The sequence below is a fragment of the Neophocaena asiaeorientalis genome, unplaced genomic scaffold, assembly GCF_003031525.2.
Source record: "Neophocaena asiaeorientalis asiaeorientalis breed wild unplaced genomic scaffold, Neophocaena_asiaeorientalis_V1.1 scaffold138, whole genome shotgun sequence".
NCBI lineage: Eukaryota > Metazoa > Chordata > Mammalia > Artiodactyla > Phocoenidae > Neophocaena > Neophocaena asiaeorientalis.
Genome location: NW_020172632.1, coordinates 1500957 through 1526815, shown reverse-complemented (window position 1 = coordinate 1526815; position 25859 = coordinate 1500957). Strand labels below are relative to the sequence as shown.

General features: G+C 48.1%; 2 protein-coding genes across 3 annotated transcripts in view; both read left to right on the top strand.

Moving 5' to 3' along the window:
* Nucleotides 1-25859, top strand: part of AGBL4 (AGBL carboxypeptidase 4) — a 1255618-nt gene that overhangs the window by 1012520 nt on the left and 217239 nt on the right. The gene's annotated exons all lie outside the window — the stretch shown is intronic.
* BEND5 (BEN domain containing 5) overlaps nucleotides 1-25859 on the top strand; it is a 47639-nt gene that overhangs the window by 10051 nt on the left and 11729 nt on the right. The window contains exons 2-4 of one of the 2 annotated variants that reach the window (XM_024739276.1): nucleotides 5273-5406; nucleotides 7503-7887; nucleotides 22170-22318. In XM_024739276.1, coding sequence (XP_024595044.1) covers nucleotides 5273-5406; nucleotides 7503-7887; nucleotides 22170-22318 — 668 coding nt within the window. Of the gene's footprint in view, nucleotides 1-5270; nucleotides 5407-7420; nucleotides 7888-22169; nucleotides 22319-25859 lie in introns of those variants that run through there. The other variant, XM_024739277.1, reaches the window with a different exon arrangement.

The window sequence follows — 25859 nt, the reverse complement described above, 5'->3', positions numbered from 1 at the left end:
AAGTGGAGGCCTCAGATCTTCCTGAACCCTCATCCAGGGAGCACGGCGCAGGGAGGAGGGTGATGGGCATTAGGATGGAGCCAGCAGGTAGCTACCTCTCAGAGGGGCCTCAAGATCCCCCTGGCCAAGCACTGGGGCAGCCAGGATCCAGGTAAGGGGACATGTGACTCGAGGGGCTGTCTACTTCTGCTCCTTTCAGGAACTTACTTCTGTCACTCAGACCTTCCTGCACTGCTCATCCTACCCTTTCAAAGGACCCCTTCAAACCCTGAGCCCTGGCCTACAACCTAATTCGCTGTGCCTGGCGATAGTTACTCCTATCTGGGGACTTCCTGAGGCCAGAGGGGTGTGGCAGGAGAGCAGGAGTGAAGTGGTCTTCTGCTTTGCACTTCAGGCTGGGGAATTTAGATGTCCTTATCTAGAGCCGTCATTCATTCGTTCAGCATTTATGAATATGGCTCAACCATATTTCAGGCATGTGTTTTTAGAGAGACTAGAGCGTGGGCTTGGGGGGCAAAGAGATCTAGATCGAATCCTGGCTCTGTGCCTTCGCATCTGGGTGGCTTTAGGCCCTCTTTGAGTCTCATTTCTTCTTCTGTGGAAAAAAAATGCGGCTAATACTTGATTGCAGGGTTGTTGGGAAGTACAGTAATATATGTGAAGAGCCGTATAGTGGCATCTGGTCGGTAATAGACATTCTAAAAGTGGTAGCCTATTTTTTAATTGAAGTGTAATTCACATAAGGCAAAATTCACCATGTTAACCATTTTAGAGTGTGTACAATTCAGTGTGCTACAAACATCATCACTATCTAATTCCAGAAAATACCCATTAAGTGGTCACTTCTCATTGCCCCTTTCCCCTATGTCCCTGGAAAACATTAATCTACTTTATGTCTCTGTGGAGATGCCTGTTCTGGACATTTCATATAAATGGAATCATATATCATGTGGCCTTTTTGTCAGGCTTCTTTCACTTGGCATAATGCTTTCAAGATCCATCCATGTTGTAGCAAGTATCAATACTTTATTTCTTTTAACGGCTGAATAATACTCCATTGCGTGGATATACCACATTTTGTTTATCCATTCATCAGTTGATGGACAGTTGGCTTGTTTCCACCTTTTGACTATTATGAATAATGTTGCTATGAACATGTTTTCATTTCTCTTGAGTACATACCTAAGAGTGGAACTGCTGGATCGTATGGTTATCCTGTTTAACCTTTTGAGGAACTGCCAAACTCTTTTCCATGGTGGCTGCACCATTTTACATTCCCACCAGGAATGTATGAGGGTTCCAGTTTCTCCATATCCTCCCAACACTTGTTATTTTTATTCTCTGTTCTTTTCTTTTTTTGATTGTAGCCATCCTAGTGAGTATGAAGTATATCTGATAGTATTATTTTTGATTTACATTTCCCTAATGACTGATGATTTTGAGCATCTTTTCATATGCTTACTGGTATAGCCTCTTTTTATTATTCTTTCACTAAACATTTTTTTTGATGAGCCTCTATACTGTATGGCCAAGCCTGTGATACGGGCCCTGCCCTGTGGTTACCCACACTCCCGTGGGAAAGGCAGACCTCAGAACAGGTGATTGCAACATAGTAAGAAAATAGGCTACAGAGAAGGTATGTGTAAGGTGTAATGGGACCTTAGAGGAGGAAAGAGGAGCTGAGTGGAGGTTAGGTGGAGTTTGTCTAACAGAAAGGAAAGGAGGGGGCATTCCAGTCAGATGGAGGGGGCGTGGAGCTTTGGGTATAGCCGGTGGGAGTTGGGCTCCTGTCATCATATGGGGAGTAAGGCTCTCTCACGTGTCTCCCTTCTCAAGCCAGGTGGCTGAGTAGGTCTCCGCCTCCAGGGGCAAGCCTGCAGCAGCCCTGGGCCAGCCGCAGGCTCTGCTGAGCTTTGTCATCTGCTATAAGTACCACTCTTGTTGCCTTCAAGGCACATATACTCAGCTGATTTGATCCCACTTGAGGTCAGTATTCTGTCTCCCTTCCTACGGAAAGAGATCAGTGATGCTCATTGACACAGCAGCTGGCCTGACTTCTCACATCTACCACGTAGCAGAACTGGACTTGGAATCCAGGCTGTCTGACTTTTCCACACCTGCAGGCTGAACCTCAGTTCTTCTTACCTTAGCGTTCAAGGCCAGTTATTCTCCAAGCCCCAGCCACCTTAACTTTCTTTCTCACCTTTTCTTCCTGCCTATAACTGAACCATCTTTTGTAACCATTCCGGTCTAAATGTTTTTGCAATCTTTCTTTTTTGGTTTCTGTCCTTTGCCCCTCTTCTTGCCATCAGTAAATGGCTGTCCTTTTATGTACACTGACGGTCCAAGTGCTCTTCACTCCGCTCAGGTTCTTAACACACAGAATTGATCATCTTCACGGCGTCCTGGCAATGTGAGTAGGAATTATTTACTTCAAGTCACAGATTAGGAAACAGGATCAGAGAAGTAAATTAAGTTACTCAAGACCACCCTGTAAGTAAGGAGTCCTGTTCAAAGGGCCCTTCCTCTCAATCGCCTGCCATGGTTACACTGACCAAAGTGATCTCCCTTGCCCCCAAGATCCTAAAGCAGTTACTTTCCCCTTATTCACATTCAGTATTTGAGATCTTATCTCAATCTTATTTGAGGGCTTTTCTTTTTCGTGGGTTTTTATCTTGTGTCCCCTAAGCAGGTGTTCATTCTCAGTGCCCCAGGGCCCCAGCCAGATCCTGCAAGTGTAAATTCTCAGTAAATGTTAAGCGGAGGCATAGGAGGAAAAGCTCTGAACTCCGGTTGCACAGTCTGAGTTCTCATGCTGTTCATGTTATGGCACTAACTTCTGTGACCTTGCACAGTGATGCGCTCACCAGGATGGGAACCCTGCCTGTCTTGCTCCCCCTGTATCCCTGGGCCTGACTGCGGAGTAGACGGATGCATGGATTTACCGTTTGGAACCTCATCTCCATTTTGAAAGGGTTAAATGAAATGGTCTGAGGATTGCTCCCAGTTGAAATATTGCCCAGTTTTGTGAGCCTGAATGACTGCTTCTCTCCATACCAGCATGATTCTCAGCTACAGAGCTTCAGCTCAGGGAGGCCGAGCATAGCTTGTCATTTCTAGTTCGGTGGCTACATCTCAAATTTTTGCCCTTGACCTTGTCAAGCTGAAAGCTAACCCAGGAGCTTTGCCTCAACACATTCAGAAGTCCTAACACCCCCCTCTCATCCTCTACATCCCTTTCAGTTTCTCCCCTCTTTTTGCACATGTGAAAACACCCACCCATCCAATTTCAGGATAATTTCATTTGGAGCACCTTCTTTAGGTTTTATATTTTAGCAGCTTTTTGACTTAGAAGGAATGGACAGTGATTTATAGGAGGTGAGCTACTGCTCTTTTAGAAAGACCACGGTCCCTGCTGTTGTTCTTGCCTAACCCATTGGGTGTATTTTATAGGTACAAAGAGAACAAGAACAAGAACTGGCCTTTTTGTGAAACTAGAAGCCTAGGATTGCTGCTCCACTAGTGGGAATGGGCATTTTCATCTCTGATCAGGAGGGGTTGTTAGCAAGACGGCCTCTTCTTTTGGGGGGCATTTCCCTTACACTAGATACCCTTCTTAAGTCATTCCTTTGTTTTAATTGTATCTTTGTCCACCTTATGCTTAGGGAAATAAAACGATTCTGAGCCTGTTGATAATACCAGTTTATACATCCTGTTCATTGAGTGCCTAGTGTGTACCAGCCATGCTGTGTGGTTAAGTGTGTGAAGCATTGTCGCTGTCGTCCCCACACTTCTTTATAGAGGAGACACCTGAGGTCATGCGATTAAGACCTTGTTTCTTCCTCCTCGCGCCCTGTCTCGGAAGAGCTGAGCTTTACACTGAGGCCTCTCTGATACTGCAGTCCCACCCTTGACCAGCTGGAGCTCCATTCTTAAGATACATTCAGGAAGATTTGGCATTTGACTGCATTCTGGAATAGTTAGGTGCTTACAGGCTTCCTTTTCAACTTTGCTAACAAGTTGTGAGGAGAGAAGCCTGGACTGGGGGAAGTGTAAGAGCATGTTCAACACACACACATACACGTGCATACACACTCACACGTAAAGACCCTGAGAGACAGAACTTACCCACTCCCTGGCTACATGCTACATCCAGCATTGGGCAACATGCTGCAAACTACATTTAAGATATAGCAGCAGCGGGAACCTTTGAGGAGTAAGAAATAGTAATTCCCAGAGTCCCAGCTCAGGCCCGGAAAACAGGACCTCAAAGTATTTACCACAAGGGCCAGTTCCAGAGCATGTTCGAGTTTCTACCTCTGGAACTGTCCTCTTTGAATTTTTACTGTGGACATCTACAGTGAGAGACAGATCTGGGAAGTAAAGTTTGAAATCTGTGCAAGAGAAAAATAATTCTCTTTCAGATTATCTGAAGTTGAGTTTAAAGAATAAGAAAGTGAGGAGAAGTAGTATCCCTTTGTATTTGTGTAGCACTTTTGTAGTTTGTAATGCACGTCAGTGTGTGTTGTTATCACACGTAAGCAGTGGTTGAGTTGCCAGAGGCCTGTTTCCCACTCCTGCCTCTTCCTCAGACTCACACCCTGGGCACGCGCCTTCCATCCTCACCTGTAAGATGAGAGAGAGTTGGGCCACTTGGTCACTGAGGCCCCCCAAACTCTGTCATTTCATTATCTGATACCAGTAAATGTTGCTAGTTACTCTTCCTGTATCTGTCTTAACTCAGCCTGTCTTGTGTCTGGGCTGTGGGGAGGCTGTACCTCAGCTCCAGTTCAGGCTTTATCTCCGTAAGAGCTATCATCCTTTCACGCTCATCAGTACCTGAGCGGGCAGAAACCCACCAGGTTTTCCTGGGAGATCATTTGCTTAGAAATATCTCGGTTGTTGAGGGATTCATGTGCTAGTTAAGTTAAAACCAGATAGCAATCTAAGGGCCATTCCAGTTCCAAGATTCTAGAATTCCATAAAAGGCCACCCTTGAAGATATACTTAGGGAAACCCCTCAGCAAATTCACTGGGAGCTATTTCAATGCTTTTTATGGTGGTGCCTTTAGCATATACCCTTGATCCTAGAGTTTGATCTGTGCTGCTGCTACTAGGAGCCCTGCATGTAGAAGGGAACAAACGTGTCTTGGGTTTGTTTGCTTTTCCTTTTTAACTGGTCTGGCCTCAGACATTCTCTAGTATTTGAGCTTATGGGCATGTTGAGCATTTTGACTCATAATGAACCTTATTCTCTTGCTATGCATTTTAGAAGACAAATCTGACCTTGAAAACAGTGTGATGCAGAAGAAAATAAAAATCCCCAAACTTTCTCTCAATCATGTAGAAGAAGATGGGGAAGTTAAAGATTACGGGGAAGAAGATTTACAGCTTAGACACATCAAGGTAACAACACCTTTCCTCTTCTTTGGAAGTATGGGACAGCAGTTTCAGACTTCTTATAGCTAAAGAATTCCAGTCTGGCCTCCTCTGTCCATGTAAATGCCCCCTGGTGTCGCAGGCCATGACTTTCTCACGTTGGGAGAGGCTCGGGACGGCTGGCGTGAGTTTGCTCTGCTGGCTGACTTTCCAGGGAGCGCTGTCCTGTTTGTACCATCTGTGCAGTGTCATGGCTGCTAAGGGTTGGGAATGGTGCATTTCCGTCTGGCCTCCAGCTCTGGAGAGGTCACTGCTAGGCTCCAGGAACATGGCTGCTCTTGGGCAGCAGCTCAGAGCCAGTCACTATCAGGCTGCCCCCGAACAGCTAAGGGTGGACTCACGAGGAGATGGGGTGCGCCAGGTTCAGACAAAGGGCTTAATGTGACCTTGGGTTGGAAGAAAACTTGTGTGTGAGGTTGCATTTCCTTTGGTGTGCGCCCTAGTTGCTCTCCTCCAGCCTTTGCTTGTAAGCCTGCTGAATATCTTGTTCGATAAGCCAGATGTTTTTTTCTGTACGATGGGTGCCCTGGAGGAAGGGAGGAGGAAGAGGGATGCCTTCTGCACTGACTGCAGTCTGCTTTTGGACACGGGCCAAGGACATCCCCAAAGCATAGTCCAAAAGATGCAGTTGAGTTTAGTTCATGCATTCATTGCACCCGTGCTATGGGCCTTGGCCCCTTGCTGGTTCCTGGGGTCATAGAGATTAGACAGACATGGTCACTGCCCTTAGTGGTCTCACAGTGTAGTGATGCAGACGGGTATCCAAAGTGATCATTACAATTTTAATGAATCAACTCATCTAGACTACCAGCAGCACTTTATCCCAGTGGATAAATGACAGGATAGGGTTTTTTCATGTAACCTAATCTCAGAGTCATGTTTTCTTTTTTTTTTTTTTTCCAAAATTTTCAGGAACTCATTGAGAGGTTAAGGCAGGCTTGACCGGACACAGTTAAGTTGTCTGGAATCTGGTATCTCCAGCTGTCTGCATCTCCCACAAGTGCCCCCATCAGGAGAGCTCCTATAGCCCTCCTGCACTGGTCCTCTAACTCCCACTTCCCCTCAGTGGGAGCTTTGTCCACCTGAGCTGGAATTGGCCTCAGGCAGCTGAAACCCCAACTCCTGGGTAGTCCTAGATGATTGTCTTCTCACTAAACTGTCCTCTCTGTATCCACTTCTTGCTGAGCTTCAACTTGGCCAGAGTCCAAGGAGAGGCTAACACATGTCGGGGAAGGAGCCTAGTGCTCTAAGTCGGGCTTCAGGTTCCAGGTCTGACTCTCTCTGTAGCTCACTGTGTGACCCTGAGTGTAGTCCTTCCCCTCTCTGAGCCTCAGTTTCCTCACCTGTAAAGTGAGGGAGTTCAACAGAAAGAACCTTCCAGTGCTAGCGTTCTTTGAACTTTGCAGTTACGTAAACATTGATCCAGCCCCTGCCAAGTGCCAGTTCTGAGTAGGCAGTGGAGGAACAGAAAATAAGACACGATTCCTGCCCTAGATTAGAGTTCTTAGCGTCCTTCCCAACTGCAGCATTCTTGAGGAGAAGTTTACTTGGTGGAATGCCCTTTTTCCACCAGGGTTGGGGAGGGGCTTTTATGTCTTTGTTGTTGAAGAGATTTGAGTGATGGCTCCCCTGGGATGGCTAGGCCTGGCCTGATTTGTTACTGATTCTCCACAAATACACATTGAATACTCCCTGTGAGCAGATTACTGCCTGGGCCCTATGGGTAGGGTGGGAGCCTGGGGAATTGGGGAGGGCAGTCATGATATTATAATATGCACCCAAGAGGCAGAGTGATGGAATGGAAGAAGTGCTGGCCTGGGAGACCAGAGTCCTGCTTCTGCCACTAACTGACTGTGTGACTTGGGGCGAGACCCTTCCCCACTCTGGACCTCTGTTTCCCCCTTTGTAAAGTGAAGGGCTTTGACTGCGTGTCTGCACAAGTTTCTCCAAGCACTGATGTTCTGTGGTTCTGTGATTCTAGGATTGTCTGGGGAAATATTGAGCCGCAGCCCAAGAAAGTCCCAGCTGCCCTTGCCTGAACTGATTCTCGTTGTCCTACACAGAGACCCGAGGGGCGGAAGCCGAGTGAAGTGGCACACAAGAGCATCGAGGCAGTGGTGGCCCGGCTGGAGAAGCAGAACGGCCTGAGCCTGGGCCACAGCACATGTCCGGAAGAGGTCTTCGTGGAGGCCTCCCCGGGCCCAGAGGACATGGACAGTCTGGAGGACGCCGGTGTGCCCCGGGCTCTGTATGAGGAGCTGCTGCGCAACTACCAGCAGCAGCAGGACGAGATGCGCCACCTCCAGCAGGAGCTGGAGCGGACTCGCAGGCAGCTGGTTCAGCAGGCTAAGAAGCTCAAGGAGTACGGGGCGCTGGTGTCCGAGATGAAGGAGCTCCGCGACCTCAACCGGAGGCTGCAGGACGTGCTGCTCCTGAGGCTGGGCAGTGGTGAGTGCTCCCGCCACGGGCCGCCTGCCACTCCCCGCGGGGGCATGGCGTGTGCCGCCCCCCCTTCCGGGAGGGCACCGGGGACAGGCAGGCCGAGCTTCCCTGAGGCGAGGGAAGGGCAGAGTTACCCCAAGGGAGAGTCACTCCCCTCGCGGAGCCAATCTGACAGGAGCTTCGGCATGCGGCAGCCTTAGCTCTCCAGAGCACAGCGGGCAACGTCAAGAAAAGGGGCTCAGAGAACGAGAGCTGGCAGCGTATTTGCCACCACTCGTTTATGCATCCATGTGGCAAGAGGCAGGACCAGGGGAAATAGGAAACCTCTCCAAGGGGGTTTCAGGATAGGAAAGAGAGCTAGACAGCATCCCGGCAAATGTACTCCTTTTAAGTCAGAAAGTGATCAGTGCCGCAGGAGAGACGTGGATCAGATGACAGGAGAGTTCAAAGGATGGAGCGAGGCTATTTGTAACTGAGGGAGACTTCGGGAAGGAGGTGGGCCTTGAAGGGTGGGCGGGCTTTCAAGGCACAAGAGGAAGCAGAGGGCAGCAGTCTCGCTGGGGCGTTGAGAAGAGAGACTGCAACTGTAGTTTAAGAACAGGTGATTGAAGGCCTTGAAAACTATACCAGCCTGGGGTGTCTGGACTTGTTTTGGTAGGAATGAGAAAAATTAAAAAGGTTTTGAGCAGGGAGGCACACGACCTTAGATTAATGTAAAGATGTATAAAACTCCTCAGGTTTGCTCATAGAAGAACTTGATAGGCTCTTATATTGCAACTGAATTTAACAAACTAGGTTTTTAGATAGTCACATCTGACGTGGTTTAGAAGCAGGAATCAAGGGAAATCTGAAAGGGAGCAGCTTTGCCAGCAGGGAGAAATGACTCCTTACCTGAGAGGAAAAGACAGAAACGCTCTTTCAGAACACAAGAATCCAGGACTGTAAAAACTAGAGGCCAGTCAGTATTGAGCAAATCAGTATAACACAAGTTCATAGCCTCCACGTCCCCTGAGGACAGTCATTAATAAGCCTGCATCAGTGTTCTTGGCTTCAAAAAGGGAAGAGACTAGTCTAGAGACACAGGTGCCATCCCCGAAGTTTAAATCAAATGCAATTTTATACTCAAGAAGGAAGGTTTGTGTTATCTAGATAACAGATTGACATGTAAAGCCTCATTTCTCTTTGATGTTTAGATAGAAGTGCTACCTTACTTATATTTACAGGTGCCTTTTACTACCTAGAGTATGTCCCCAAGGCAGTGCCTCAGTAGATCTTCAGGGTGGCCTAGGGAGTCGGTCAAGAGGCCTTTTCATGCACTTGTCGCAGAGAAGGAAGCTGAGGTTGGGACTTAGGCAGAGTCACCTGGGGAGGCAGAGGCAGAGCTCACCTCAAACCGTATCCCCAACTCCTAGGCTAGTCATGTCCCCACCCCCTGACTCCGCCTTGGCCGTTCTGCCAAATCATAGCCCCTAGAGACGCACAGTGACACCAGAGGTCACATGCCGTGTGCAACGTAAAAACTTATTAAAATTTTTTTATCAAAATAAAATCTCAGAGAGAAACCCTAACTATAAAAAAGTGTGAAAACTGTATTGATCTTGGAGTGGGGGTGGGAGGCGGGAGAGAACTGAGCTTTTCAGAGAGAAAAAGTGTTTTCCTGGTCTTCGGATGAATAATTTTTATTTTCCTTGCACTCTGTATGCTACGCCTTCTGTAAACTTCTTTGGGGTGGAGGGTGGGAGGGGAACAAAGCATATTAACAACAAAAACTCTCCACGTCATTATTTCAACTCCCAGGGAAGCTGCCTGTTCTGTATGATGATGACCTGAGTTTAAACTCCAGAAGCCACTCCTAACCCTCTGGGGCAGTAAGACACCGCATTTTGTATCAGCATGTTCCTCTTTAGTCTTAAAACACTTAGACAAACTTGGCCCCGACCATAGTTTCAGTGTCTTGATCATTCCAGGCACTCCCACCCCACAGGCCTTGAATGTCGTCTTGAGGGCCAGTGGCTGGCTCTTCTCTGATCCGAGTCACTGTCGTCATCACAGTGGGATGGGCTGACTATAAATCAGCTCAAGACACAAGTATGTGTAAAGCATCCACCATGTGCAGTGCCTTTTGCTCCAGGGACCATGGGTGTCCCAGAAAACCACGCCTGCTCTCCGTGACCTGTGAAAGCTTAAAGTCCATCGATTAGCACTTGTTAATCGGAAAATGATAATGTGCCAGGTTCTAAGATAAATCCACAAGCGTGTAATAAAAGGCTCCCTACTCTGAGGGGAGTTTGTATTTTTCATGGATGTAGTCTAGTCTGTTCTAGTCTAGTCTTTGGAACCAGATAGGGCTGGATTTAAACCCAACTTCCCCACTTCCCAACGCTGTGGCTTTGGGAGCCTTCTTTCCTTGCGTTCTTCCCTCCTCCCTCCTTTCTTCCACAAATATTTACTGGTCTCTGCTGTGTGCCAGGCATTTTGCCTAGTGGTTAAAGTTCAGTACATTCAGGATACCGCCCTTGCCCACTCCCCTTGAGGAGCTCAAAGCTTGATACGGGAGACAGCCACTGACACAGTGCCAGCACAGGGATAGAAGCTCTGCTGTGGGACAGCAGAGGAGCGGCACCCACCGAATTTGGGGGATCGGGGAAGAAAGGCTTCCTGAAGGAAGTGACTTCTAAGCTGGAGCCTGAAGGATGCATTTTTGTTATCCAGGCAGGGGTGAGTGGGTGGGAAGAGCAAGGAGCAATCTAGGCAGAGGGTACCTCTCTGAGACTTGGTGTTCTCATCCGTAAAATGGAAATAATAATGCCCGTCTCACAGCATAGGGATACACAGCATACTGTCTGGCATTCTGTGATGCTGAATTACCATTAGCTCCTTTTTCATACCATTTCGTGGAGGGGCTAAGACAGAGACTGATTTGTTTTTTCACTCTTGATTCTCCTAACCAGTAATTGGCTGTGTGACCTTGAGTAGGTTAACCAACTTCTCTGCCTCTCAAGGTCTTCTATCATAGAAGAAAAGGAGTTACATATGTATTTGTTCATTCAGTCAGTCAGCTCACATTGACCACATGCTTTCTGGGCTTAGGAACTTGGGGAGACACAAAGAAGACTAAGACGTTGGAAGCTGGGGAGGGCGTAGTGATGGAGGTAAACATGTAAGCCTGTGATTGAAATGCAGTGTACCGAATTTTGGGGAAGGGGCTAACATTTGAAGGTGGAAGGCTCTCTGATTGAGTCTGGGAAAACACCCCCTGCTGTAACGGCTCCTGCACTATACACACCCCCAAGAAACCTATAACAAGGCAGAGAAGAGCCAGAAAGGGACTGAAAGACCCTCTTTGATTCTCAGCAGCACATTCCAGCCTGGGGTTGATGCTTGGCCTGGGCTGCACCATCCTTGCCCGCCCCCTGCGCCCAGCTCAGGCATTGCTCTTGGAGGCCTCCCCCTGTGTATTTTCTCCCTTCCACCTTGCCAGGGGCCCCGTCTCAAGGATCTTTGTCCATCTTGGGTGCTGGATCATCCACAGGTCAGGGATGCTCAGTTTTAAAAAGAATCATTGCTGACTTCCCCAGGCATTGGGATCCTACAGTCTGTAGATGGGAGAGGGCAGAGAGCCAGAGCCTGGCCTCTTGAGCCCGAGGGGCACCTCGGAGTGGCGAGCAGGTCCTCTGGCAGCCAGGAGTTGTAATGGTGCAGCCGGTGGAGGGTAGGGGCAGAAGGGCGGGAGCAGCAGCAAGGTGGTATGAGGAGCTGTTAGAGAGACTTCGCTGGCTGACTCACTTCTTCATTTGAGTATGTATTCTTTCGTTCATTCCACAAATAAACACAAGATGGAGTTAACAGAAAAAATTCTCTAGAACTTGGAGCCTTGGAGTTGTGAACGAGCTTAGACAGGATATAGGGTGTTGCCCTCACGTTGCTGATGAGAAAACAAGCCCAGAAAGTGCCCCAAGCCTATTCCCAGGGGTCTCCTGACAGCTGGTCCTGGGAGCCTCTCTCTGGGCCCTTGCCCACATGACCTTCTTTAGCCCTTGGACTTCACTGTCACTGATGTGGGGGTGACCCCCCCCCCAGCCTAATCCTCCCAAAGGACATCGCTCTGTAAAGTAGAACTTTCCTTCTGTATGATCTTGGCATGGGAGTCCGCCCTCTCGGATGGGAAGGAACCTCGTTCTCTAACCCAGAGAGTCCCTTCGCTGGGAGCCTCTGTCGTGGTGTCAAAATTAAAGGAAGAAGCATATGTAAAGAATAAAGCCCTGTGACCAGCATATTGTAAGTGTTCAATAAACACCAGTCTCTCTCTCCTTTCCTGCCCTTTCCTGTTTGCCTTCTCCCAAAGAAATAAGTGCTGAGGACACAAAAAGCATGAAGATCTTCTACTTTATAAAGTACAGATTTATTTGTGTGTATGTGCATTCATTTATTCTTTCATTCATTCATCATTTATTAAGGGCATCCATTGTGCCAGGACTGTGTTAGGTGCTGGAAATATGTTGATAGAAAGTCCCTTTCTAAAACATTCACGAGCCTAGAGTGAGAGTGGTGTTTATTAAACCAGGGCTTGGCAGTCTCAGAGAATTCCAAGGGGGTGAGGGGTAGCAGAACAGTGAAAGCCAGTTAGTTGCAAGGCTCTGGTATATGAGAAGGAGTAAACTCTAGCGTCTGTCTTGGTTTCCCCTCAGCCAGATTCCTTGCTCTTAGAGGTCAAAGACCGAGGCTTAGACGTCACCCTCAGCTTTTAGCACTCTAAGTACCTCTTAGATAGTTAAAATCGTTCCGGTGTGATTCAGGTAACATGAGTTCAACTGAGGCTGGAAAGGGCTCTGTGAGTGACAGAGAGGAGGAGACGGAATCCCTGCCTTCAAGTTGCACACACAGCCCGAGGCGGGGCACAGCCCTGTACACCGGACAGAACAGAGCAAATGCTGTAGCTGCAGGGGGAGGCATATGATGGCTTTGGATTCTGTGTGCGCTTTGTAGGGAATGTAGGTGGAGATGATGAGCTCTGACCAGAAGAGGCATAGATAAGAAGGAGAATATCAGTAATTCACATGTACAAGACACTTCACAGGCTTCAAAGGCCTTGACATTTTTATCTCATTGGACTATTCCGATAGCCTTATTGCAAGGCCAGGTAAGGATTATTATCTCCATCTGAGAGAGGAGAAGGCAAAAAGAAGAGATAATGTATGTCCCCGTCGGCCAGATCACAAGCTAGTTGAAACTTTTGAGGGAGAAAGCCGCTGTGGCCCACAAATCTGTCCTGCCTCTTTAGAGCTGGGTTTCTATCACCTCTGTTCCCCTCTGGGCTCGTGCCTTGTGCTCCGTCCAAGGTCCGTTAAAATACCAGCTTTGATCTTGAAAATCCTGCGTGGCCTGAGCTGGACTCTGAGCACGGGTCTCTGACAGTGCCTTTGAAAAGGCAGCTGACGCCAGCCAGTGCCTCCTGCTGGCTCCCCTGTACTGGAGGCACCGCGGGCTTTAGCAGCAGATATTACTTGGATTTGAATCTCGGCTCTGATGCTTTAACTGCGCAGCTTCAAGCAAAATGATTTAACCCTTCTCAGCCTCTGTTTTATCCTCTGTAAAATGAATATCTTAATGCCTACCACATACAGGCCCGGAGAGCATGGTCAGTGACTAAGAGCCTGCATGGGCCCTGAGGCCAGAAATACTGGAGTTTTGAACCCTAGCTTTTCCGTAGTCTGATTTTGTTACCTTGGGCAAGTTACTTAAAACTTCCTGGGCCGTAGTTTCCTCATCCAAAAAGCAAGGTCAATGCCAGTACCAACCTTTATGATTCCTAAGAGAATTAAATGAGCAAATGCATGAAAAGACTTCCGCCCAGGGGCTGGCACATCGTAAGTGCCCAGTGGATCCGGCATTAATGATGTAGGATCATTTGAGGATTCGCATGAGATAATGTGTGTATGATGCTTGGCACGCCATAGGCAATCATTGTCCTACAGCAGAGCACAGATGTGGTTGTCTTGGCATATCTTAATCTTTGGTCAACCCCTCCTGTCTCCTGGAGATTGCTGCTTTCCCTTGTAAGTCCTCAGAAATCATACTTGAATCATCTATTTTATAGGTACGCCTGGACTTGATTTCAAGCTCACTGGTCTGTGGTTTATTGAACTCTCCCTCTTTTCCTGGGCAGAATTCCAGTCTTCCTGTCTCCAGTCCTCAAGCACTCCTTTTGACCCCCTTGATTCTTCAGACATCACTGTTTATGGCTCAATTTTCTCTTTGTCACGGCTCTCCTCCTGGGGCCTGTTCCGCCTAGAGCTCTTTTCCACCTCCTCCAGCCTTCAGTTCACTCTCACCAATACACAGGAGTGCTCACAAAAGTTGGGCTTTGAGAGAGGGCTAAGAGGATGAGTGGTATCCCCGTGACCCAGGAGGTCCACAGCCTACCACTGCCTCACTTACTGATGGAGTGGGGCCCAAACCGCTATGCCCAGGGCCTCCTAACCCCGGGTGGCAGGAAAAGGTCTAGCAGTGAGAACTGGAATTGTTTCTCTTAAAGGTATTGGCCATCTCCCACTTTGAAGGACTTTCTGCACTCTTGACTGAATCGACGCATTAGCCACAGTTCATCCTAGATTGTTCTAAGAGCTGATTTCAGAGTGGCAGGACAGTCCAGGACCCTCCTTCCTCTTTTTCCCTAGCGTTCATTTCTCCGGGGCAATGGGGAGGGGGCTGAGGGACAACTCCAGGCTGTCCCTTTGTTCCTGCTCGGGGAGCCGGCACATGCAGGAGTCACTGGGCTTCTCTTCATTGCCAGAACAGGACTGTGCTTCCCACTTGAAACAGGGCTTTGCCTTGCTGGTGGTGGGCTTCGGTGTGGCTGTGTGGCAGGCTTGTTTTCCACTAGCTTTGCCAGTCAGAGCAGGTGGAGGTGGGAGAGATGGGGAAGAGATGGGGAGAGATGCCCTTATTAAGGGCAGTGGCTGGCCCCTCTGAACACCTGCTTTGAGCCTGCCGTTAGGTGCTTTCCACACAGAAAACAACCTCAGCAGTAGATAGGATCATCAGATGAGGATGCGGGCTCAGAGAGCGGAAGTGAACGTGTCCAGATGACAGGAGAGCCTGATGGAGTTATGAGAGAGGCTCGCTCATTCAGGAACCACAAGTGGTTTCTGACTGGACTGCGCAGAGGAGAAGTAGGTAGGAGGGACAGACAAGGCTGCAGAAGCGGGTGAGAGCACCTGGAAACTGCCCCGTGGTGCACAGGGGCTCCTCCCCACTGGAGTGGCCTGGGGTGCAGTCCCTCAACCTCGGAGTCACCCTCTTCCTCTGAACCAAGCAGATCAAATCGTTCCTGCTCTCGAAGGGCTCATGGCCTGAAGGCAAGAGCCAGCAAAGCCAAAGCCATGGATTGACTTGCTTGGGAGATGTCAGCCGTGTGGTGAAACTCTGCCCCCCCGTAACTCCTGCCCGCAGGTGCTCACTGTGCCCGTGGCAACCCTGCAGGCTTCTGAGGGCGGCCCTTACGCCGCCTGCCCCACTTATTCCCACCACAACCCCTCAGTCTTCCCACCCAGCCAGTTCTGGTCCAGAACCAAAGGCCATGTCATATGCACACAGTGCCTGTCTGGCAGGGCAGGCCCGTGATGTTCCGCATATCCTTGCCATTTGGATGCTTCCTGGGTCCAGACAGTTGGGCGGGGAGGAAGGTGGAAGAACCATAGATGAAGAACCAGCCCAGCTTTGGCCACCAGCTGGCAGGGGGTAGGCTCAGAGCTCCTAGAAGTGAGATGAATCCTGGTGATACCCTCTCCTCCCAGCTGCCCCCCTGCACGATTGCGGATCTTCACAGACACCCTAGGAAGGTGAGAGAAGGTCAGAGATGAGCTGAGGGTGTCCCACAGAGTGGGCATTACGTGAGAAGCCCGTGCAGTCCGAAAACTGCAGTCAGCCGAAGAGGTGTAGGGAAAGAGCAAGTCTTTGGGAGTGTAGCAACCCTGAATTGTTTGACTTTCAGGAAGTTACTTTACCTCTCTGAGCCTCTACAAAGATAATAAGATAGATTTTGCAAGACTGCCATGAGGATTAACCTGTTTCATTCAACACATGTTTAATGAGTGTTCGCTGTGGGCCAGGGACATCGTGCTGGGTGCTGGGGATATAGCCGTGACCAGGACGGTAGCTGTCCTCAGAGATGGTAAAGAAATAGTAACTTGACACTGGGGTGTCAAAGATTAAAAGGTTTAAATAATAGGTATTTCAATGGAAGGTACTAACAAAGAAGATGTTCAGCCAGTGTTGGTCACCTTTCCTTTTCAGGGAGAAGCAAATATGTCCTTTGAAATGGGCATCTACAGTTCCTCACAGTGGGGAAAATACCTTGACCCCCACGACTGGGGATTTGGGCCAGCTCCTGCCACCCCAGTTTTCCTGGGCTTCTACCCCATGGAGAGGGGGCTCTCTAGGTCCATTCCAGCTCCGGTCTGTGGTTCTGACTCCCCGAGGGACCAGCCCCGCTGTGAGGGCACCCACATGAGCTGCAGGGGTTTTGTCCGACCCGGTACCTCAGGCTAGAACAGCCTCTCCTGCCTTTGCCCAGCAAAGCCTACCCCAGCCTTCACGCACAAAGGGCCCTCAGAAAATGGGGAGGGATGGGGGAAGGACCCGAGGAGCTGTTGCTGATGGGGATGCCATCCCCCTGCCTGACCAGCCCTCCACCTTCCCTAGACAGGTATCACCCATCAGGCTCCAGTCAGAGCTCACCTCTTCCCTAAAGCCTTCCACGATCCCGGAGCCAGTGGGGACCTCTCCCTCCCCAAACCTGTGCAGATGCTGCCCACTTCCTGGTCGGTCAGTGAGCCTCCATTATGTGCCGCTCGCCTTCACCATATGAAGATAACCACCCCACCCCACCCCTCCCAACCCGTTCCAGGCCCCAGCACAGAAGCTGGTGACCGTCCTGCTGAAGCCTTCCTAGTCTCCTCCAGGTGTAGCACCCTGTCCTTTGCTTCTGCTCCTGTCTTTATCCTTACCCTTGTCAGGATGGTAATGATCTGTTGCCTATCTCTTTCCACTACTGGACTGCACATCACTCAAAGCCGCCTAACCCAGGCCTGGCACTTAGTAGGTGCCTAGTAGATTCTCACTGAAGGAATGAGACCACATTTGTCCCAGCCCTCACTGGAAGCACGACGGGGCTAAGAAACAGATGCGTAGCTATGGCAGCAGGTGAGAGTGGCCGATGCCTTTTGAGAGGGGACGCTGGGGCCCACAGAGGGGGATCCACCTGCCGCCGTCTCTTTCCAAGGCCTTTGTGTACTACCTCCTTCATTGCTACTAGCTGTTCCCATGTTCAGGTCCTTTTCAACAAGTGTAATCATCTTTTTCTTGCCAACCCAGTGTGCCTCTGTGCTACGGTAGGGGTATGCTTTAAGTATTTTGACTTGATTCGCTTTGCATTTAGGAAGAAACTAGAATTATACCTATAGCAGAGAAACTTCCTATTTACTTGCAGAAATGAATGGAAGGCTTTAATACTTTTTCAGAAAAAATCTAATATTATTAGCCTCTTTTGTTTCAGCCGAGATCAGAAATGGTATTTAGTGTCCAAACATATATTTTGAAGATATAGGTGATTTTTAAGCCTCCTGGAAGTAACATAAGCATTAACTTTTTAGACAGGTTTTCAGGAAGAATAGTGTTAGTCCAGTTGAAGGTAGACAAAAACAGAGAATGGTATAATTTTATTTATTTGTTGTGCCAGCAAACGTTTACCAAGCCCCTTACTGTGTGCCACGATTCCTATTTCATGGGAGAGGCCTCTGGGGCTTAAAAAAGTAAAGGAAATAATAGAACCAGGATTTACACCAAGTTTTCTAGTACTAAACCCAGTATTTGTCCATCAACTCACAGCTATTTGTATGCTGTGTAATAAGAGTTTTACGTGTTACATTCTCAACTTGTCCAGAATTGGGACGTGCTGTATTTGTCTCTGGGTCCCCAGTGCCTCTTCCAGGGCTCCATCTGGGTCTGCAGTCAGGGATTGTGTGATGAATGGGCTCATGAATGACTGAATGAAAAGACAAGCACTATCTTTTATACTCTTTCAAAAGCTTTCTTTACCCAGCTGAGAGGTTTCTCTCCATGGAAGGTATATTTTCTCCAAAATAAACCTGAAGTGGATCAAAAGGCTTTTTTTATTCTTTGATTCCTACTCTTCCCACAAGTGAAAAAAGTTCCTTTGTTACTTAAAATATCTGCACCAGATCGTGCAATGCAGTGCGGTCTCTTAGCGCAACTGCTTATTATTGTGGCTAATTTGGTCACGTATGTTTCAAGGAGAACAATGCCTCAGAAATTTTTAAAAGCAAAACAGCAATCTGAAGCGTTTGTTGTAATGAGATGTAAATTGCCAACATCATAGTGGAGCCTACTAAAATTCGCAATGAAGTGTTTTTTCTCCTTTTTAAATTAAAAGCACTAGAGGCCCTCCCTCCTCTCCCCAAAGAAACCACATGCTTTTTGTTCCTTTTCTCTCTGATTCTGTAATACTGAACACCCTGCTTTACTGATTGACTCATTCCTTCATTCATCTGCCATTTTCTGAGCCTGTGTCGGAGCCTCTGTTCTATGCCTGCCTCAGTGCCAGTCTCTCCAGAGGCATTATCAGGTGGCTATTGGCAAGTCCCCATTTTACAGGTAGGAAAGCTGAGGCTCAGAGAGGTGAGGTGGCGTGTCTCAGGTCACGCAACTTGGATCCACACCCAGGTCTCCTGACACACCCCTTCCAAGATGAGCCTTTGGTTGGTCTCTCCTCCTTGCTGAGGCACCAGGTACCTTCTGTATACAATGCCAGAGGGAGGCAGTTGAGGAGAGCTGTGCAGAGGGGTGGGATAGGGAGGGGGTGAGGGAGACACGAGAGGGAGGGGATATGGGGGTATATGTATACGTATAGCTGATTCACTTTGTTATACAGCAGAAACTAACCATTGTAAAGCAATTATACTCCAATAAAGTTGTTAAAAAAAAAAAAAATCCCTGGCAGCCACCAGGTATTTTAAACAGTGCTGATCGGGTACATTAGGAAATAGTGTTCCTTGAGAGCCAGAAGATCCCAGTATGATAGCCTCAGTATTTGACAAAACTCCGTTGGTCCCCGAGGAGACCAGCACAGGGGAGCATAGCGTGGGTGTGCTGTGGAGTGCAGGCACCTGCTCTGGGCTGGGCCTGTGCTAGGCACTTGGGGCAAAAGAAGACCAGCAGTGCCCTGGCTCCCAGGGACTAGCAGTGACTAACTGAGCACCCAATATGACCCTCGTGTGGGGGAGGGGCAGCAGGGGAGAGCCACTGTTTACTGAGCACCTGCTTCGTGCCAGAGTCTGGATTAATCATTTCATATGTAACTCGTTTAATCTTCAGTCTGGCCAAGTCGCTGTTGTCATCCCTCCTTTCAGGTGAGGCAACAGAGTCAGAAGGGTTAAGTAATTACTGATGTGTAAAATCGCCTGTCAAGGATTGAATTGGAACCAGGCATTGTGTGGAGCCCTGGTCTCTGATGTAAAAGGACTCAGTCTCTGCCTGCCCTCAGGCCTCACGGTGGTCTAATGAGAGGCAGGCATAGAAACAAATGAGTGCATCTGATTATCATGGGGGAGGGGAGCGTCCGAAGGACCTGGTTAGGCCGCTTGGGAACAGAGTCTCGGAAAAGGGGGCCAGCGGAGGGTGGAGCCAGAGAGGTGACCTTTTGCTCTCAGCCCTTGGTCTTTCTGATGTCCCTCACTCGTCCCCCTGTAGCCATCTGAACTGTCCGTTCCCTTGGCTAGATGTTTCCAATTTCTATTTCACAGCCCTAGCTTCTACTTTCACGGCTGCAAACAGGTTTCAGATACTTGGCAACAGCTTCCCTCCTACCCACCCCGACCACCGCCCCCAAGCACCTCCACTCAGCAGCAGGGCTTTATTTCAGGATCTCTCCTCCAGCCCACTGAAGCCTCTTTCTTGCCCACAACTTTCTCTCCCCTCTCATGTTATGAAGAATTTACTGAGAGCTTGCAACGTGCCAGGCCTAGCCCTAGGTGCCAGGATTGCAAAGAGAGTCAAACTTTGCCCTTGAAGAGCTTCACAGTTTGATGTGGACAACAGATTGGTCGATGATTGCAAGTACAACTTGCTGGAAGTATTTACAATTTAGAGACCCCCTACTTGGTAGTGATCAGAGCAAGGCCTCACGAAGGAGACATCTAAGCTCTGTTCTGCAGTCTGACCAGGGGCTTGGCAGGCAGATGAGGGGGCGTTCAAGGCCAAAACAATAGCACATCCAAAGGCTCAGAGGCTTGGGACAACACAGCATCTGGGGGACGTGAGCAGTGTCAGGGGAGAGCAGGAATTGCGTGTCAGACGTAGAGAGGAGGCTGGTTATTCTGGGCCTTCAGGAGGCTATCTATGGCGTGCAACTTAATTTTGAGGGGAAGGGGAGCCTAAGCCAGGAAGGACCTAGTCGTGAGTAGATCTCTTTAGCAGCCGTTGTGGAGATGGCTGGGAGAGAACTAGACAGAGTCAGAGCTGAGATGGATTCAATCTCTTCTCCAACACCTTCCCCTCATAGAAGGAAAAGGAGGCTCCAGAGGAGGGAGGCTATCTTCCCAAAGATTGCCTGTGCTCCAGTGGCTGCATGGACCACCCCCTCTCAGCCCATTCCTTTTTCTGTGTTGCTGAATGTCAGAGCAGGAAGAGACCTCAGATGCCAACTTGGCCAGGCCCTTTTGGGGAAACTGAAGTAATTACTTCTTCCCTGATCTAAGAAAAGATCAAATGCTCCACTTGAGTTTGCTTATATCTCAGAAATGCAACTGAGATCTCACACAGAGAGAAGATAAAGTTTGGCATCTGCTTCTGAAACTTTAGAATTATTCATTCGTTCTTGTCATTCTTTTATTCATTTAACAAACATTCAGAGAGCACCTCCTCATTCCAGGTGCTGGGGACAAAGAAGAATAAACCTTAGGCCCAGCTCTTGAGTAGGTCACGCAGAATGGGGAGATGGTCTCCCAAGATGAGCCCTCCTTTTTTGTCAGCGCTGTGCTACTCCCCAGCCATGCTGCGTTCAGCTTTGTCTGTTCAAACTTAAATATTGGAGACTGCAGAGATCTGTCTTGAGGGTGGCAGCGGCCCGCAACTCAGGAATGATATTCTTGTTCTGGGAAGCCCTGTCATGAGGAATTTTTGTAACAAAATCACCAATACCTTCCCGACCACCAGCCAAAGCAAGGGCGTGGCAATTGAACATAGAATTGCAGCCAGATTGTTGGTGAGGGCTTTAGTACACAAAGAGCTCTGTCTCAAGTGGCCCACATGGTAGGGATAAGGGAAGGTTGGACCCTGAAACCCACTGGTTACTTAAGTTATATGCACAGCCCTGGGGACCGGCTTTGGCAGTAGCTGAACTTCTGCTCCCATTAAACCCTGAAGTATTTGCATAGGGAGAATTTCCAGGATGCTAAACTCTCCGTTGGCCTTTGGAGTTGCTCTCCTGCAAAAGTTAATCTAGTCATTTGGCCTTATTTACTCATTTTCATCCTGTTTCTCTGCCCTTTGGTAATCAAGACACAATAGGCGATTTGAAAAATAGTCCATCATTTTTAAAAGCTAATGGAGAAGAAAATATCCCCCTTAGAAAAACCACCACCATTTATCTAGCTGCCTTTCACAGTTTAAACCGTGCATAATTTGTGTTCATTGCATTAAAATAAAAATCAGGGTAGCTGCTGGTTCAGGCAATCGGGGGCTTAATCTGTATTGTATTTTAATTTCTTGGTTGAAATGCTCCTGCCTAGATACTAGGTCTTGGTGGGAGGGGGAGGCCTTTGCATTTCTCCCCGCCCCCCACCGCTTTCCTATCTTCTGCTGTGGCCTACTTCACAGAGGCTGCAGAGATGGGGTTTTGGCAAATACACAATTTGCATACTGGAGTCATTGCCACCCGGTCTCCACCCCAGTCTTAACAGGACCTCTTTCCTCTGCAGGAAGTCGAGTCCCCTGTGTTTTCATTCAGACAGTGACACCCTAGAAGGAAGACTGCTTCTCATTCATGCTTAATTAGCTTCTCGTCCATTCTTGTCTTCCAGTTTTCTACCTTTTCCCGTGACATTCATACCTCATATTATTTTCAAGCTTGGGTTTAAGTGTAGTCCAATGGACAAAAATAAGCCAACATATTTTTTGTGTGCCGCTATGTGCTGATAGATGCCTAGTTAAAATATTTGCCTTTTCTTTTCCTTGGAGTTCTAGACAGATCTCTTTTCTTAACTGCCTAGGTCCCGCCATTGACTTGGAAAAAGTAAAGTCAGAATGTCTCGAGCCCGAGCCGGAGTTACGGAGCACTTTCAGTGAGGAAGCAAATACGTCGTCCTATTACCCCGCTCCTGCACCTGTCATGGACAAGTATATCCTAGACAATGGCAAGGTAGTGTTTCAAGCTCACTATCCATTCCCTGCAAGTGTCGGTTAGTCAGTGTGAAGATGGAGAGTATGGTGGGAGCTTCCCGAGACACAGCCTGGCCAGTTGGCCTCCTGGCCTAGCCCTGAGTGACTGCTTCCAGAATCCATGTGTTATAACTCGTGGAGCTTTACTAGGACTTTTTCTTTCTCTCTTCTTTTTCCTTTTTTTCTTTTTTTTTGGTAAATATTGGGCCAAAGCAACTGTAAAACTAAACTGACATTTAAAAATAGCTTATTAGTGAGAATGTATTTTAAAATGATAATGCAATGAAACCAGATGCATAAAATTTATAAGGTGATCTAGAAATATCTGATTTACAGATATGGATACGACTCAATATTTATCCATTCACCGTTTACCAAGTACCTATGTGTTCTAAGCCCCACCCTAAATGGCAGGGATACGTGGGACTTCCCTGGCAGTTCAGTGGTTAAGACTTCACCTTCCAGTGGGTGCGGGTTCAATCCCTGGTTGGGGAGCTAAGATCCCACATGCTCGTGGCCAAAGAACCAAAACATAAAACAGAAGCAGTATTGTAACAAATTCAGTAAAGACTTTGAAAATTGTCCACATCAAAAAAAAAAAAAATCTTTAATAAATAAATAAAATGCCAGGGATACAGAGGTGAATGGGACATGCTCCTTACCCCTAAGCTGCTTTCAAGTTGTACATTCAGCGTGGTTAGCCCACAGTCCTAGGACCACATATAACTCCTCACATTTTTTTGTAAGACTCTTGACAAAATGTTATGAAAGAAAACTTAAGCAATGTTAGTAATTATATTAGTACAGGGGTGAAAGTAATGGAATAGCCTTTGGAAGTCTTAAAGTCACATGGTGATATAGTAGCAGGGCAGGGAGAAGACTTCTAATATTCTTCCAACATCCAGATGAATTCGTCTTGGAGGAAATATATTGGATCCCTTTGTCTAGGCACCGGTCAGATGCAGTTTTACTGTAATATTCTCTGCTGCCGTGGCATACGTTGCAGACCTCACCTCTCCTTCTCCCCAGAGACTCATCTGTGTCAGTCTGTTTTTCTTGCCTTATGCTTCAAAAGGTCTCTGTTTACCCAGTCCAGTATTGTTCCCCAGTGGGTTGATGAGAAAGAAAAGGTTGTTTTATTTGGGTTTGTCCAGATACATCCCTGCAGCTGGCCAGACTGAGCCAAAGCAAATAGCCGAAGCTAAGGAAATGAAACTTGTTAGTCTTTCAGGCTCTCTTGGAGATGCTGCCCTCATCTCCGTGGAGCATTTCCTCCCCGCAGAGGGCCAAACCATAGGCCCATTCTGCCTTGCCTTGCCTTGCCACAGCCAGCAAGCTTTAAGAGTCTGCCTTGTAGGGCTTCCCTGGTGGCGCAGTGGTTGAGAGTCCGCCTGCCGATGCAGGAGACGTGGGTTCGTGGCCCGGTCCGGGAAGATCCCACGTGCCGCGGAGCGGCTGGACCCGTGAGCCATGGCCGCTGAGCCTGCGCCTCCGGAGCCTGTGCTCCGCAACGAGAGAGGCCACAACAGTGAGAGGCCCGCGTACCGCAAAAAAAAAAAAAAAAAAGAGTCTGCTTTGCAGGTTAGAGGTGGCATGACAGAGTGGAAGTAGGCAGCCTGGAGCCTGAGTTTAAGCTTAGCTCTATCTTTGTCCTACCTGTGTGACTCTGAGTGGGGTTTCCCTTCTCTGGGCCTCAGCGTCTCTGTCTGTGCCAGGTGGGATCAGGTGGACGCTCTCCATAGTCATTAACAGTGACTCAAACTCTGCGTCTAAGTTTGGTGAACCTTTCCCAACTGAAGATAAAGAAAAGACTATTCTGTCTTCGTTGACTTCTTTTTAGTCATGATCACGTTGTGGAATGACTATAGACTTTTTCTTAAAGTAGCTTCTAAGAGAAATCTTTTTCTCTCTTGTTTTGAAGACCGACGGACAGTTTCTGAGCATTATGAGGGTCTCTTTTGCAAAGGATCATTTTTCCTCCAGGAAAATGGGTCTCTCAAAGGTCATTTAATTTTTTCACTCTCGAGTTGCTCAACAAATCTTTAAAGTGCCAACTTTCCTTTTTCATCGATTATTGCCAGCACTTTGCTATCAAACTAACCTGCCTTCTGTTTGCAGCTAATTTGCAATCAGAGAAATTTATTAAGGGAGAGGAAGGAAGCAGACTTACTGGAAATGGATGGCAGCTTCCTAGAACAGCAGTCCCCACATCCCAGAAGCAGCCATCATTGTTCTTGGCTCTGCAGTCATTTCTGACCCTTCCTTCTTTCTGCCTTAATCTCTGTGCTGCCTAGAGCATGGGGAGGGGATCCATTTCCTAGCAGGAAACTGGTTTTGTCCTAAATAACATTTCACAAAGATATTTTTTTGACCAAGTCCCATCCCACCAGTTGCCATACTTTTAATAACCTCCCTTGAAAGCATAAGGCTAACATTTTGGTCACATGGGGCTTTATGTGACTAGGGCTTGCCATGAAAGCTACTTTCTGATTTTGCTAAAGTGCATTGCTTTTCTTTGTCTTAAGATATTTTATTTCAAAAACTCGTTGAATCATAAAGCTGCAAAGACCATTAAAGTTTAAATAGTCTAATTTATACATGGGATAGATGGGGAAATACATCCAGAGAAGGGGCTCGTCTATAGTTATACAACAGATCAGAGGCAGGCAGGCAGGAACTAGAAGCCGGATCACCTGGCTTCCAGGGCAGTGCTCTTTCCAGTCCGTTCTGCACCCCTGAAAATGGGGCATGACACGGAGCTTTGTTGACCTCAGGAGCCCTTGTCCCAAATGCCCCAACCTATACCTGTGATTGCTCTTACCCAGGGCCACTTCTTTCTGTGCTATAAAATTGGCCTTGTATTCGAATGCATGTCAGAAAATATTTTCTTCTCCAAGGAACAGCAGCTCATCAGAACTGAAAGCCAGTGACACTAAGACATATTAAATATGTGCAGCAGTTTCTTACAGCCTTGTGTTCAGACTAGCCCTGATCACTTTGTAGGAGGCAAAGGAGGCAAAGCCTCGACCTCTCCCCACAGAGACGTGGGGCTGAATCAGGTAGTGAAGCCTCTCAGTAGGCTAGAAATTCAGAAGGGATAGAGCTTAGCCCTGGAGAAGTGAAGGAGGTTTTCCTGCATTGGGGACCGGGGCTTGAAAGATTAGCAGGCTTAAGAAGGCATAAGGGAAGGCACTCATCCCTGGGTGGGGGAGAGGCATGAGCAGAGACGTGGATGGGGGAAAGAAGGCAAAGGAAGTAACAGTTTCTGGTTGTGTGCTGTCCTCCTGACGTTTGACTCATGTTATCTCACTGAATCCTCAAAACAGCTCTACAAATTAGGTGGTGATCTGCCTCTGGTACAGCTGAGAAAAGTAAGGTTCAGAGAGGTAAAGTGACTAGCCCAAGACACCCAGCTAGTAGGTGGAAGGGCCAGGATTCACACAGGGCTGGAGACTCCAGAGCCCATCCTCTTTCTGTTACCTACCACACACTGGAAGTAGGAGGAAATGAGTGAGTTTGGG